The sequence below is a fragment of the Coturnix japonica genome, chromosome 7, assembly GCF_001577835.2.
Source record: "Coturnix japonica isolate 7356 chromosome 7, Coturnix japonica 2.1, whole genome shotgun sequence".
Classification (NCBI taxonomy): domain Eukaryota; kingdom Metazoa; phylum Chordata; class Aves; order Galliformes; family Phasianidae; genus Coturnix; species Coturnix japonica.
The window spans coordinates 16764617-16779421 of record NC_029522.1 but is presented as its reverse complement, the minus strand read 5'-3'; the positions used below and the strand labels follow the sequence as shown (position 1 = coordinate 16779421).

Here is a 14805-nt window from a genome sequence, read left to right as displayed (position 1 = left end):
CTAAGAATTCTTACTATTATCTTTTGAAAATCACCCATCTGTTACCAATTTACCAATTTCTGATAATTATATCACTTAACTTGGCTATTCCATACATTATTCAAGGACTATTTGAAGAATTCTCTAAGGTATGAGCAGTTCCTTTTTTTGAATTCACATTTAGTGCATTTTTCAAACGAGTATCTTCAATAATTTGTGTCGCACATTCCCTAAATTAAGTTACAAAGTTATTTTCCTCTGAACTTTAAGAGAGAAATGGCAACCCAAACAAGATATTCTTTCAGCAATTTTATGGAGTACTTTGGATCTTGGCTTTCAGTGATTTGTATTGGTGACTTCAAAACAGCTGTTACAAACCCAGCTATTAGACAAAAGTATCAACAAAAAAAATGGCCCCTCTATTCAGTGGCTGTACTTCTCATCATTATTCAATCTAGGCCAATATCTAGGGAGGCTCTCACCAGACAGTCAGAAGTCTAAATTCTGACCACGTTAGACTGAAAAACCCACTTTTCTGTTTCCGTTTTGTTGGCACAATATGAACATCTTTCTTAATACAGTTCAGTCCAACCTTGCTTCAATTCCATGGGAAACTGAAGTTTTAGAAAAGGATAAAAGAAGGATAATTTCTTTCCCTCAAAGAAATTATGTGGGATCAAATTCTACCTTTCTATGCAGATTATAGTTATAATTGATATCTGTAAAGGGTACTCGAAGGGAATATGAAAAAAATATGCAAAATTCACTCTGAGTCTCCTAAGGCTTTGAGCCACTTAAACATGGTTGCTCTTTTCCACTGCAACACTTCATCATTTCTCAGACAATGACAAACAAGAGGCCTTGACCTCATGGCAGCAGTCAGCATCTAAGTTCTGCAATAATGAAACTGTACCAGAATATGAGCTCTAATACACAAAAGAATCTGCAATGAAGCTCTAATAACAAGAAGCATATTGTGGTCATTCTATCCACCAACAAGCCCTTTAATCTTACAAATTGATTAAAATGCCAGAGGTAGATGAGATGAAACTAGATAAAGTGTGAAAACTAAATACTCACGGCAGTCTCTTTCATCTGTTCCATCAGTACAGTCCTTTACTCGATCACACCTGTATGCACTTGGGACACACTGTCCATTTGAACAAGTAAACTGCTGACTTGAGCATGTCCTTCCTGCTGCAAGAAACAGGCACTTGTTAGGTTCATTTTCCTTCCTTTTCTTAGTTACCCCATCTTTCTCAGAAATATTAGCATATGACTTTTTTTATGCATACTTTGGGAGATTTAAGAACACTTTACAAGCAGATAACATAACTCTGTAAGGCCTCTGGGGCCTGCGCAGTCACTGTTTCACTCCACTAGCAGGGCTGACCTCTAGGTTAAAAATTACCTCCTTCTAACTGTTCTGCCTAAAAGATTTAATTACTGATTCTTTCTTCTTGAAGTTTTTCTCTGTCATTTTGTTTACTGGCTCAAAATCTGTCAGTACATGTCAGTTACTCCGTCAACAACTCAAGCATAATGAATGTTAACAAGCACTCTTCTGTACTGCCAACTGCCACTATGTAACACAGCAGAGCAGAAATAAGGCACTTCTCTGTAATACAATCAGGCCTTGATAGTCAGGTATACTTTATATTCATAACTAATAGAGAATCAATAATTATTATGTCACTTCTCAAGACAATTATGACAGTAGAAAGCAACCACATAAAACTGTACAATTCCACTTTGATTCTACTGGGGCTAAATTACAATCCTCTGTTCTCTTCTAGAACAAATTAATTGGGTCTACAGCTGAAAAACAATAACTTAATTTTTCTTCCCTTCTGCCATCTGCACTTTTGCTTCTTTTAGATTCATGCCTTAAGACAACACCAGTGAATATGCTGGCATCTGGTCTGCTGTTTTACAGGAGTCTATTCCTTCTCCTGTCAGTAGTGTTCCCCCAAAAAATCTCAGATAATCAGATACTAGTGCCTTTAGGGAAAAGGACCTCAAGACAGTAAAGTAAAATGGATTTTTTTTCCCCCTTTTATTATCCTCTAGGTTTCCCAAGTGCAGAGATAAGAAGTCCCATACCAGGCTTAAAAAAAAGCAGCAGCTGATGGAGCCTCTTCAAAACATCCATCATTAATGAGTACATGCAGAATAAAGTTAAAGAGATCGAGCCCAAGATTAACCTAGAGCCGTTGTTCATTTTGCATCTTCTGTCCGCACATTCCTTAGTTAACACATAACCAGGAGTTGTGCTGACACCTTCCCAGAGTAAAAGGGAAACAAAAGGCAGCTAACCTTAGTTCCAATTATTCCATCCTTGGAATATCATTAGATCTTAAATACTTACGACATTGTTGATGCTCATCTGACCCATCTTCACAATCTTCCTCATCATCACATACCCATGAATGTGGGATACATTCACCATCAGTCTGACACTGAAACTGATTGCCCTCACAAGTAGGTTGAGCTAAATGTAAGGAAAGAATAAAAATGTCATTTCACAGACATCTGGGAAAGCACTTTCAAAGAAAGCAAAAAATAAGGATACTTAAGATTCAAGTATCCACTGACTATAATTTCCACTGAATACATGAATAAACCACAGAAACGCAGTGATAAACCATAGAAAAGATCCAGATCAGGGTCATAAATGTGGGCCAGAAGAACGTTTGAAGGGAAATTTTAGTTTAGTGAACACTTTATGTATATTCTGTTCTGTATCAACTCATGGAGGAAGACAGGCTCCTGAGGAAGCTGAGTCACAGCAAAAAGCTTAAGACTCTGAACTACCCTCTTGCAGAGACTCTTTTTTATTCACCAGTGTGCAGAGTCATGCTAGCTTTGCTTTTCTCACAGAAGTCTGATCAACTGCCCTCACTCCACTGCAGTTGCTCTGTTCCTGGTAGGAAGGTTTTTCTAAATAAAGCTTATGATTCTTCTCCACTAACTCATGAAACAGAAGTTAAGATAGTGTCAGAACAACCCAATTGCTGTCATCCAAGCTCCACTCCGCACGTCTCAATAATCTAGCAACAATGTTAGAAAGAAAAGTAAAATTAAAAAAGCTTGAAATTAGCTACATTACTGTTTCCTTGCTCCATTCCTAGTTCAAATCCTGGAAAGACATTGGCACAAAACAGTCCAGCAGACAGGACTTTGGTCTTAAACATCTTTTTTTCCTAGGATCATGTTTTCACTGTGCTGCCAAGTCAACTAGAAATACTTTGTGCCCATGGAATGAAATGTAAGCACAACTATCAAGGTAATCTAAACATTCAAGGTAGAAAATGAAATCACTTCACAGATTTAGCATTGAGAAGTACAAACTTACCTTACAGCTAAAGCAAGTAGATAAAATCAATCACGTACTACAATACACACAACATGAATTGTCTTTTTTGGATTCCTGACATGAGTATCAAGGAATAATCTTGTAATATAGTTTTAAGCATGGATCAGTTTTAAACCATTCAGAACTAGACACACGTACCTCATTACCTACAGCATATTAACAAATTGTTTTTGAGAGCACAGTTAACTGAAGGAAAAAAGCCTGCAAAATTTAATTTTCATCTTTTTTTCTCCATGAAGAACAAGTCAGCCTCATGCTTATAAATGTCAGATTCCTGCTGGCTTTCATAAAGTCAGTACAAATTTAACCTACCTTTGTTCAAAGCCCAACCACTTCTATTCAGTCACAGTTCAAAATTAAGCTGATACAGCAAGCTATAGGACACTACCATTCTGTTTTGCAAGTCCAAGGCATCCTTCAACCAGAACTGCAATTACTTCAGAGATAAATAAATGCTAAGCAACAAATCAGCCTGTTGAGCTGTGTGAATAAACTATTACTACATGAGTCAAGCAGGAAAAAAAACATTCCAGTGTGTAAAAAGGGTCAACATAAATTAGTCTTTTGCATTCCATATCAGCTGAGGGGCAAACACCGGCCTATCCAATAAACAGGCTAATAACCACACCAGCACGCAAAACCTCGAAGAACACTAGAAACGAGAAAATGAAAGCTGTTTTCAGAAAAGAGCCCACAGAGGGAATTCCTTTATTTTCAATTTTTTATTTTAGTATTTAGCTTAACACAGTTTTTGTGCTTGGACCATACAGCCTGGCAGAATGCAGCTTTGTCTGAGTTGCTCATACTGGGGACAACACAACCACTCCAAGCAACTAACAAAGACACTTCTTGAGGTGGTATAGGTACATTGTCTGGATCCTCAAAGCTTCTATGCCCAAGTCATACTGGGTATGCATCCCGTACATTCAGGATTACTGCAATTATAGAACACAATACACTTCTACATCTACCTAGAACCCAGTCCATCAGTCACCAGAAGTGACATTATTAAAGACTTGGACTTTGAAGAGAAAGCTGTCATTCTCCTAAGTGAAGCATTACTTGACTTCCTGACTACCAAAACTAACAGAGAAGAGATATGACTCTTGAGCAGATTCTACAGTCACCTCCAACAGCTAGCATTTTTCTCCCCCTTTTTCCTCTGTAGAGAGTGCATTCTCATATCACGGGTATAGCTGGGAGCACACTGATAGCTAAGAATTCCTTACATTACCAAAAGCTGCTCTACAGGTATTTCACTTACGACAACCAGCTTCATCTGTATCATCTGAGCAATCTCTAGCCCCATCACATCTCCAGTCTGCAGGAATACAGCGGCCATTTCCACAGCGAAACTGCCCACCTCCGCATCCTGTGGGAAAGCAAAGTAACAAGCAGGTTAGCAGTACCAACTAATGAAAGCAGAAAACAAAGCACATTCCTGTCAAATTACTGTTCTGTCTACGACTACAACACAGAAATTGAAGAATATTATGACAATACAAAAATAAAAATGACTACATGAAAAAGAATTGGGCCAGCGTTCTATACAGCCAGTCAAAAAGGAAAAAGCAGCTCTAAATCTGTTGTGATTGATTTTAATACACTCACATATTATGCAAACAAAAATGATTAAAAAGTCTCAGAAGAGCACCAGTAGTACAGGAGCCTATTTAATGGAGATATTTCCATTTTAAATTCACAGACAGCAGAGACTTACATAAAGGTAGGGGATCATTTTCCACGTAATTTCTACTAGCTAAACATGATAAACATGCAGATCCTCACAGGCTCTGGGGAGATAATAATAATTATCCCCTCTGCACCTACTATCAATACAAGCCAGGGAATATAAAGATAGAGCACAGTTCTATTCTGGAGGTACTGGTGGATGACAAGTTGGGCAAAAGCCAGCAAGGCAATCATATCCCAGGCTGCATCAAAAGAAGCCTGGGCAGCAGGGTGAGGGAGGTGATCCTGCCCCTCTGCTCTGTGCTGGTGAGATTTCACCTGGGGTACTGCATCCAGATGTGGAATTCTCCATACTGGAGAGACATGGACTTGCTGCAGTACATCCAGAAAAGGGTCACAAGAATGATCCAAGGGATGGGATCCATGAGGACAGACTGAAAGAGCTGGAGCTGTTCAGCCTGGAAAAGTCTCTGGTGAGACCTGAGTGCAGCTTTTCAGTATCTAAAGGGGGGCTGTAAAAAACAAGCAGACAGACTCTTAAGCAGGGTCTGCTGTGATAAGACAAGGGGAAATGGTTTCAAACTAAAGGAAGAGAGATTCAGACTGGGTATAAGGAAGTGGTTGTTTTCTTGTTTGTTTGTTTTTTACAATAATTGTGATGAAGCACTGCAACACAATGCCCAGAGATGTATGCCCCCATATTTGGAGACACTCGAGGTCAGGCTGGATAGGACTCTGAGCAATTTGATTTAGCTGTAGGTGTCCCTGTTTACCACAGAGGAGTTGGATTAGGTGAATTTAAAGGCCCCTTCCAACTCAATTCTACGACTCTGTATGAAAATCTTGTTTTAGAAGCCGTGTATTGGTGACCTGCTTGGAAGTATAAAAGACTTCTATTCTGTTTTGTTTTTATAATACCCTAACCTTTCAAGTCTTTCCTCTAAAGCACAGGAAAGCATATCAACATTTAAATACCAAATAATTTTAAAAGAAATTAAGCTTTTAGACATTTATGGCTGATCAAAAACTAGCCTGCTGTCATTCTATCCCACTTTACCTACTGAGGATTAAGAACTGATTAAGGAAACATTCATTCAAAGGTGTAAATGCAGCTGGATCTGGCCTTTATTAGACTCATCTAACAAAATCTTCAGTCCTGTAGCAGAGAGAAAATGCACTGTTTATAGCCTTTCATTGTGACTACAGACTTGTAAAAAGGGAGTGAACAGTTTTATAGGTCCCCAGAACAATGAGCAATAACATAATTAAGCTCAGCAGCGCTCTGTTTCATGTTAATCTGTTGTCAGCACTTCAGAGCAGGGAACTCCAAAGAAAAAATAAATAAATAAAAATAAAAAAAGAAACGAGGCAGCAGCAAAGCCCAACTCTGAAGAAAAAAACCTATTTCCTGGTTATTTAATAATCACAGGATAAAAGTACATCTTTCAATTATTCTGAATGATTTTTCCAGAGAAGATAACCTTGGTATATTTAAACACCACCACGCACTTTTTGAATTTGTGATGACATAAATAACACGCTATCCTAACTTTTATGTAAAACCAGGCATATCAACACTGTCACATAAACACATCTAAGTGATGTATTCCTAAGGGATATAGGCAAGCTACTTTATGCAAGGAATGTTCAAATCTGATTGTCTGGTAGTGACGTCCTGATTTATAATGTATCCTGCAAATGGTCAAAAATTTCACTTGGATAAATGGTGGTACAGAGTGGTACAGGAGTACGTTCACCCAAATACCTTCTATAGTCTAATGCATGATGGTGGTTGGTGGTGCAGGTCTGGGGTTGGTGGTGCAGGTCTCTTATCAACTACCTTTAAAACACAACAACCTCCCTTGCAAAAATGCCCTGAAGGAATGTACAAGTTCACTCTGGAATCCCAGGCCCTCTCACTGAATTCTGCCCTCCAAAGCAACATTTCCATATGAGATCAGCAGTTAAAACTTTAATAAACACAACACCTAAAACACCGCATCTCTGTTGGAATTACTACAAAAAAAGCATAAACTAAATCTGCTCGTATATTTAGCATATACTGTCATTCAAGACCATGGGAATATTTAGTCACTTACTTAAAAAGAAGTTACAATATAGGATTAAATCCATATCCACAAATGTAGTTTCTAGTGAAAAAGATATCTACAAACAAGCAAGTAGTTACACCATAATTTGTATATTATTTGTAAAGAATAACTAGAAAAAAAAAGTACCCAAGTATCACATACAACTGCTAATTCACTTTGCTTATCTTGTACTAAGTTCTTATATTTAATCATATCCTTATATAAATGAGGAGGTAACACTGATAAACTTTTAAGAAAGCATTATAAACATAGCTGCCTTCATATAGCATGAGAAATGGTAACTGAATGTTAACAGAAAATCTGCAAAGCACGCAGTTCTCCTACACTGCAATTCTTCACAGAATTACAGTTTAAGTTGCTCACACCTACGTACAGTAAGTGCTGTATCTATGTCTGTTTATACAGTTCTTCAGCAGACCTGTTATAATTCATTTAATTATGGCATTAGCCTTTCCAAATGTTATCTTCCGTGCTTTCTTTCTGAACACACACAGCTCTGATGCATCTTCACAAAATCACAAAACCAACTGACACTTCACGTACCGCTGCTTTATAATATCTTTGTAAGAAAATTGCACAGTAAATGAACATTAATGCATTAAAAAGTCAGCCCTTGAAACTAATAGAAAAGAAGTAAAAATGATGAGTTTCAAAAGAGCTTTTCATCAAGACTCTAAAAAGCCCACGTTTCATCTATGATCAAAAATTGCTCTAACGTTTTTAACACAGAAAGTAAATGGGGGGGAAATGAACTACAAAATCCATTGCCACCAATATTCAGCAGAAATATCCAAGATGAAATAAAATTACCCATGCCAAAAGTAACAACAATAGCCAGGTTTGTTCCTACAGACGACTACAGAGACTTTTTGCTCTAAAACTGAACATTGTTCTGCTCAAAACAAGTATTAACAAAAATTAAGAGATCTGAACAGCTGTGATTTACGTGCAATGGACTGAGTTATCTGTTTTAAATGTCACACGGTGCTCACACTGAATACCAGTGAACCACAGAAGAAGCACACAGAGTCCAAAAGGACTTTTTCCACTGTTTCAGTCTATGTGGGCATGCAGCACCTGGCTCAGCAGGGAACTGTCAGAAGACAAGAGGCATCTGCTTGTTTACTGCCATTATCTGAAGCCTTGATTCACTGAAGGATTAGTAATAAGCAATTGTTTGAAAAATTTTGCTTTCCGTAAGAAACTTTTCATTAAAAAAAAAAACAAAAACCAGCAAGGCAGCTCATAAATCACACACTGCCAAAAAAATTAATACTAATGAGGTAATTTGCATAGAAATTCTGATTTACTCTGACAGATGCTGATAAAAACAGACACCTCTTTCAGGAAAACAATTGTCAGCATGATTCCTACAGGAAATAACCAATGAGTTTAAAAACGAGCAGTAAACTGATTAAAGTTTACAGCTTTACTGCCATGCTTAAAATTTACTAATAGGAAAGTATCTAGGAGACTTCTGAAAGTTCAACATTCAGATAGAATCAATTTTTTTGTTTTGCTTTATTTTTACTATGATTCTTTTGACTGTGACAGACTAAAAAAAATACATTACAGCTTTATGAATCACACCAGAACATATAAATAGGTCCTTCTGAAAGTAATTTCTGCTATTCATTTCTATGGAAACTACAACAGATACATTAACACTATTTGATAGAGCAAATATTCAGCTACAAAACACAATTCATCAACATAGTCACCACCATTAGCTCTGCATTTTCACCCATTACGAACAACAGCCTGTGTGCCATTCTTGTCATAATCCGCACCAGCAGAGGTGACCACTGTCACAGTCATCACTGCTGAAACACACTACCATTACCTCACTGTGCTTATATCCACTGCTCAGTCAGTGGATGGCAGGAAGGTTTAACCTCTACTGCCATACCAACATCTGCCTGACACTGTGGGCAAACATATTAAAACAGGAGGCAGCACTTTCAGAGAAGCCCTCCTATAAGGAATATGCAGACATTAACAGTAAGAATTTAGAAAGGTTATTATTTGAATTGTTCAATATTCAGGAAAACGCCAAGGGTAAAGAAAAAGTATGATATTATCTTTAACACAAACCAGTCTGCCACCAAAACATGCAAATCAAAGATCAAAATTCTCACTGAAAAAATGTATTCCAAGAGCACAACTCCTAACCTTGTTGCACTTAACCATCTCTGGGTTTTATGCTCATTTTGTCACTGCCTCTTCAGTGGTTCTTTGTGCCTGGGGTCCATTCATGAGTGGATGCTTAAGATTCAGAATTTCCTCAGTTAAAAACAAGGCAGCTAACACTCCAGGCTCTGCCTAGGCCACTTGGTCAAAGATTATACCAGGTAGTCATTTTCCCCAGAAATAAAGAAATGTAACAGTGATTTTGCTATAGCAAAGACGGGACAAAATGCTAATAAAAATACAATATTAGATTTTCAATTTGTGATGAAACATACATGCATTGCTGAACAACAGAAATAATGCAATACAAACTCTATTACACAATTAACAGAATTAACTACAATTAACTTTGTGCTCTGCGGCAACCAGTGCATAGGAATGAAGTTAAACCACTGCCAAAGACAAACTCCACTGCCACCAGATGTTGGTAGCCAATCTTAATATCACTAATCAATGTTGCTCCATGTCACATTAAGTCATATGGAACATTATCAGGAGAAAGAGATGTTAATAGCTTCAGACATTTCAAAGTATAATGGTTCTAATTCATAGGGCTACCATTATGCCCTCTTAACTTTATTTGTGCTTCATTTGCTCCAACATTTTTTTGTTCAACTACTTACATTAAGAACAAAAAAAATTAAATTCAATCTTGCTTTTTTTTTTTTTTTACTAGTATTAAAAGTGGATTTATTTATTTTTTACTCATAATGGAAACAACACTGCTGTACAAGTCTACAAGTTACACTCATCTCCTTCCAGTTGCTCTCTAGGCTGCTGGCCTTTTCCAGTTCTTTTCAAGCATTTCTCTGTCTTCCTTTCAAAACTGCTTTCAACTTCTGACTCCACGTGTTTTGAATTAACGATATCATCCTTAGATTTATAAGGCATCATGACTCTTTGACTACATACAATAGAATATCACTGGGAACTGCTAATACCTCTTTTTACAGTTAAGCTTGAATGAAAGACTTAAATTAGTGTAGAAGGTATCCTTTGAACTGTTCTGTCTTAATACATCGGCATTTCATTCAAAAAATAATTTGAAAGTGCTAAAAAATGGCATTACAAGCCCCTCCGTATAAATTGGACAACACAAAACTAATAGACGAGTTCTCTTTTCTTTCTACTCTCCAACAAAGGGTACTCTTTGTTCCCATTCAGCCCTCAAACAGAAAAAGCACCATGTCAGCTCACTGGTGGCCTTGCAGGTAAAGTTCTGGAGATGCACCTTTCATACACTTTGATGTCAGATTTTTGCCCAGCCTAATTACACTTCAAACAGCCTGGAGTTTCGGAATGCTCAGGGAGGTGAAGCTGAATGTCTGCAAATTCCAGCTCCATTCCCCCACACCAAGGAAGAAAGAAATAAAATTCATAATTCAACAAAGACCTTTATTTATTTTTGTAAAACGCTCTAGGATACTGAAAAGTAGTTTTTAGCTAGCAACTACAATAGGAAAATAAACAATGATTAAACTACAAAGTAGAATGGAGTGCAAGTTCTGCTATATTTCACACCACTGCCTTAAAGATAGTGTTTATTTTTGTCTTCATATTCTCTTCAGGTAGCATTAATATTTAATAGATATAGAAATTACTATATATTCAGATATAGAAATTACTAATAATCTGATCACATGAGCATCCACAGGTGAGCTGCTGAAAATAGTGCAAGATTTATCTTTGAGCATCAAGACTGCACAACATTGAGTATCTTTTGTGCCTACATATTCATAAAGACCATATTAAAGAAATAATGCGTAGCATCAAAGAAAACACTGTACAAAATTAGTCTGCACTTAATTCACATAACTGAAATATTTCTGTCCACAAAACACTGAGGACTGAACTTAAAGCAATAGATCAGTTTTCCTGCTAACAGTAACTGGACTAAGAGGTTTGACTCCCAAATCCTGATCATATAGATTCTTCAAAATATAGCAGAAACCCACTGACAATAATAAAATAGATGTTATTTTACAAAACAGAAGAAAATTATACTTCCAGCCTATCTCTCCCTAGGAATCCACTCCTGTTTTAGCATTACTGGATTATAAATAGAACTTATTAGGTGGGTGGGCAGAATGGAAACAGAAGGAAAACTTAACTTTAGTTTTTGTTTATTTTCTTCCGTAAAGCTTGCTGGACAAACAAAGACCTGCTCTATCTCAGATGGATGAGCTAAATATTCCATACTCACAGGAGCAGAACTTGGGAACAACCCATGTTGTGAGCTCACTGGAATGTTTGGTATCAGAAGCTGTTAAAAATGAATCTTGCTTGTGGGAGTGTAGCCCAATGACTGCTTTTTAAAATATTATTCATTGATTACAACAACAAACACCTTAAAACTCAAGAACAAAAGTGAAAATGTTGTCCTTTGCTATAGACTTCAAAATATGACGTTCCACTATAGAAAAAGGTATGGTTTCAAAATCAGTTGCCAAAAAGCACTGTTCCATCATTCCAAAATAATGAAGTCTGGAGACAGCTGTCTCTTCTGCTGTACAGCAGCAATAACATTTTAGATAAAAGAAGAAATAATAAAATTACAGTACTAAATTCTGCACTCTAACAGTATATTCTGTGCTTTGTCTGCACGTACACATGCTTGTCAACTATAATGTCTGCTAAAACTAAGGTATCAAAACTCATTTTAAATAATGCTCACATGCAAACTCTTTTAAGAATACTTAAACTTAGTGCATTCTATGTAAAAACTATTTGCTTTCACTTAATACAGGTATAAAAGGGCTATAGATTCATTTTTGCTAATGCGTCAATGTAAATCTAGGAATTAAAATAAATAAATAAATAAATCAGTATTTTAATCTACTGAAACTAAGCAGGAAAGCTTTCCCGTGAGGAAGAAAAAGTTTCAAGTCTCCTGCAGACATCAAGTTCAAAGGAATGACACTGTAAGTGCCTCCTAGCAACGTTAAAGATATGCGTAATCCTGATCCTCTCTACCTTCAGCTTTTTTAATTGAAAAAGTAATGAATGTAAACAGTCTGATAGAAGATAGAAAACCTAATTTTATTTTTTTCAAGAACAAACTGAACAATAAAGAGAACAAGCTCTGACTTTTCTGATAAGCCCCATGTGGTCCTTTTGGGGGAAAAGAAGAAGAAAAAATGGTCTGTTTAAGCTCTGATATTCAGAACAAAATAACTGTGGTCTCTACGGTACCACTTTATAGCTACTCATTTTGGGAAAAAAATAAAATAAAACCAAGAAACACAACAGCTTTAAATTATTTACTACATAAATGTAAAAAAAAAACAAAAACAAAAAAAAAACAACTACCAAACCATGCTTTAAATCCAAAATCATGACAGCTTCTTTACTATACATGCCCACACTACGTATTACTGCCATCCTGTAGGATCCTGGCTTACAGTACTCTAAGAAAATTCATAGTAACTGCAATGCCTTTATAATGTTGATTCAACTCACACACTATTTAAAAAGCAACAGGTAAGCTCTTAGGATCTTTGTAGTCCTAAAACAGGGCAGAAATAAGAAACAATCCCCTTAAGCACGAGCTAATTCTAAGAGACAGGAAGTGATACTCCTTTCCACTGATGGTAAATATTCCTTATACTGAACAGCGCTCTTCCTTCAGTTTATTTCACTGTTACACTTCTCACATTTCAATGATGTCTGATTCTCAGTTATTAATTTTAATTTAACACTTTCTTTAAACTGACTGCATATGAAGCATTTGCATTGGTGAGACTAACGAGCATTATTTGTAGTCCTTTTTTGGACTTATCTGTCCGGCCAAATTCAAAGAAACTAGTATTTGTGATGCTGATATACTAGCCTCTAAAATATAAAAATGTATTTTGAGTATGTTACATGTAAAGAACACGTTCTGCCCTAAATTGGATAACCTTAACCAGTCGTCCAACATTAGCTGTTTTAATCCACATAATTCAATTGCGATGGTGTTAGGTGGGTAAGTGAAGCAAGCAGTACGATCCCTAGGAAAGCACACACTTCAGAGCTCTCCTAAATCCCAGAAGCTTCTTTTTCACGAATGGCACATTAAATATGCAAAAATCTGGTCTAATTGACCAAATGACACGAAAAGGAAGAAGAACAAGCAAACACAGGAGAAGTAAAAAGACACCCCCAATTACTCACAGAAGGAAGCATCCCAAGCATTTTTGTAAGAATGGGCCTTGCTAATGGCCCCGAGGGCTGCTGTAGAATAACAATTGGGAAACCAGGGGGTGATAAGGAGGGGGAGAAGATAGCCAAATGAGAAAAACCTTCGAAAATAGGAAGTGTTTACAGCTACACAGTGGAGGAAAACGGAGGGGAAAAAAAGAAAAAATTGTTCAAGTGAGAACATGCACAGTATATGCCATTGAGAAAATCTGACAGATGCAGTAGCAGATGATAAAACCAACTCCTCATGGAGCTATTCCCATACTGAGAGCTGCATTGTTTTTTAAATAAATTTTTCAACCAATGTGCTGTTTGCTCTCAAAATTAAACCTCACGCTGAGATGGTGAGCTGCATTCATTTCAGACATGCTCCCCTGAAAGCTGATGAGTCACTACAGTATAAGGGATCTGCCTCAGTAATAGCCTTACAATCTGGCTTGTGACAATGAAATCACGTCATTTGTATTTCTCTTAAACGCTACTGTTAAGACTGAAAATTGCTAAGCAACATTTATAAAACACTTTACCAAATCATAAACTTCACTGGCATATTATATCACAGATTATTAAATGAAAAATTAAACTTGTCATGAAAAAGAATGAACCATTTCCCCTTACAGATAATAAATGCAGTAAGCATGCAGATCAAAAGCTGTTTCTTTCTTTTCACCACAGAACCCATATTCCTAACAAAATTCTTCACAACTTAAGTAGTACCATCCTACCTATTGGGTCTCTTGGATAAAAAAAGACACATTAATCTGTATTCCAAAGCTTTACAGGGTACCCAGTTATCGTTTTGAATACAAGAAATTGTCACTGTGATTTGTTGAAGACCAAACATGTGAGAATAGTTTCAGAAAAACAGAACTATCTATGCAGAACAGGTACACTGTACACTACTAGCATGTATTGTGCACAGACGCTCTAATGCTGCTTACCGCTGTCAAGGACAACTACAGATATTGCTTCTGATGCGCTGGCAATTGCTATGTTCCTCCCTCCTTCTGAAGTAATTCAATTTCAATTAGCAACTAACAGTTACAGCCGGTCACTCCCTATCAAACTTCTTGAAAATGAATGATAAAAGAAGGACCAGCCAAACTAGAGCAGTTACACTGTCCAATATACTCTCATAGAATGCAATTTTATCTTAATAGACTTGAAAATCAGTGATGAGAATTCAATCACCTTTTTTAAACGTGGTTTTTGGTTTTTTTTTTCATGAAAATATTTTCACCAGAATAGTAATACTAGTAAGTATCTCAAAGGACCAAG

General features: G+C 36.7%; 1 protein-coding gene across 3 annotated transcripts in view; it reads right to left on the bottom strand.

Moving 5' to 3' along the window:
• Positions 1-14805, bottom strand: part of LRP2 (LDL receptor related protein 2) — an 82666-nt gene that overhangs the window by 59777 nt on the left and 8084 nt on the right. For all 3 annotated transcript variants that reach the window (XM_015868568.2, XM_015868565.2, XM_015868566.2), the window contains exons 2-4: positions 4620-4727; positions 2348-2470; positions 1060-1176 (exon numbers count right to left, since the gene is read on the bottom strand). In XM_015868568.2, the coding sequence (XP_015724054.1) occupies positions 1060-1176; positions 2348-2470; positions 4620-4727 (348 nt within the window). The remainder of the gene's footprint in view (positions 1-1059; positions 1177-2347; positions 2471-4619; positions 4728-14805) is intronic.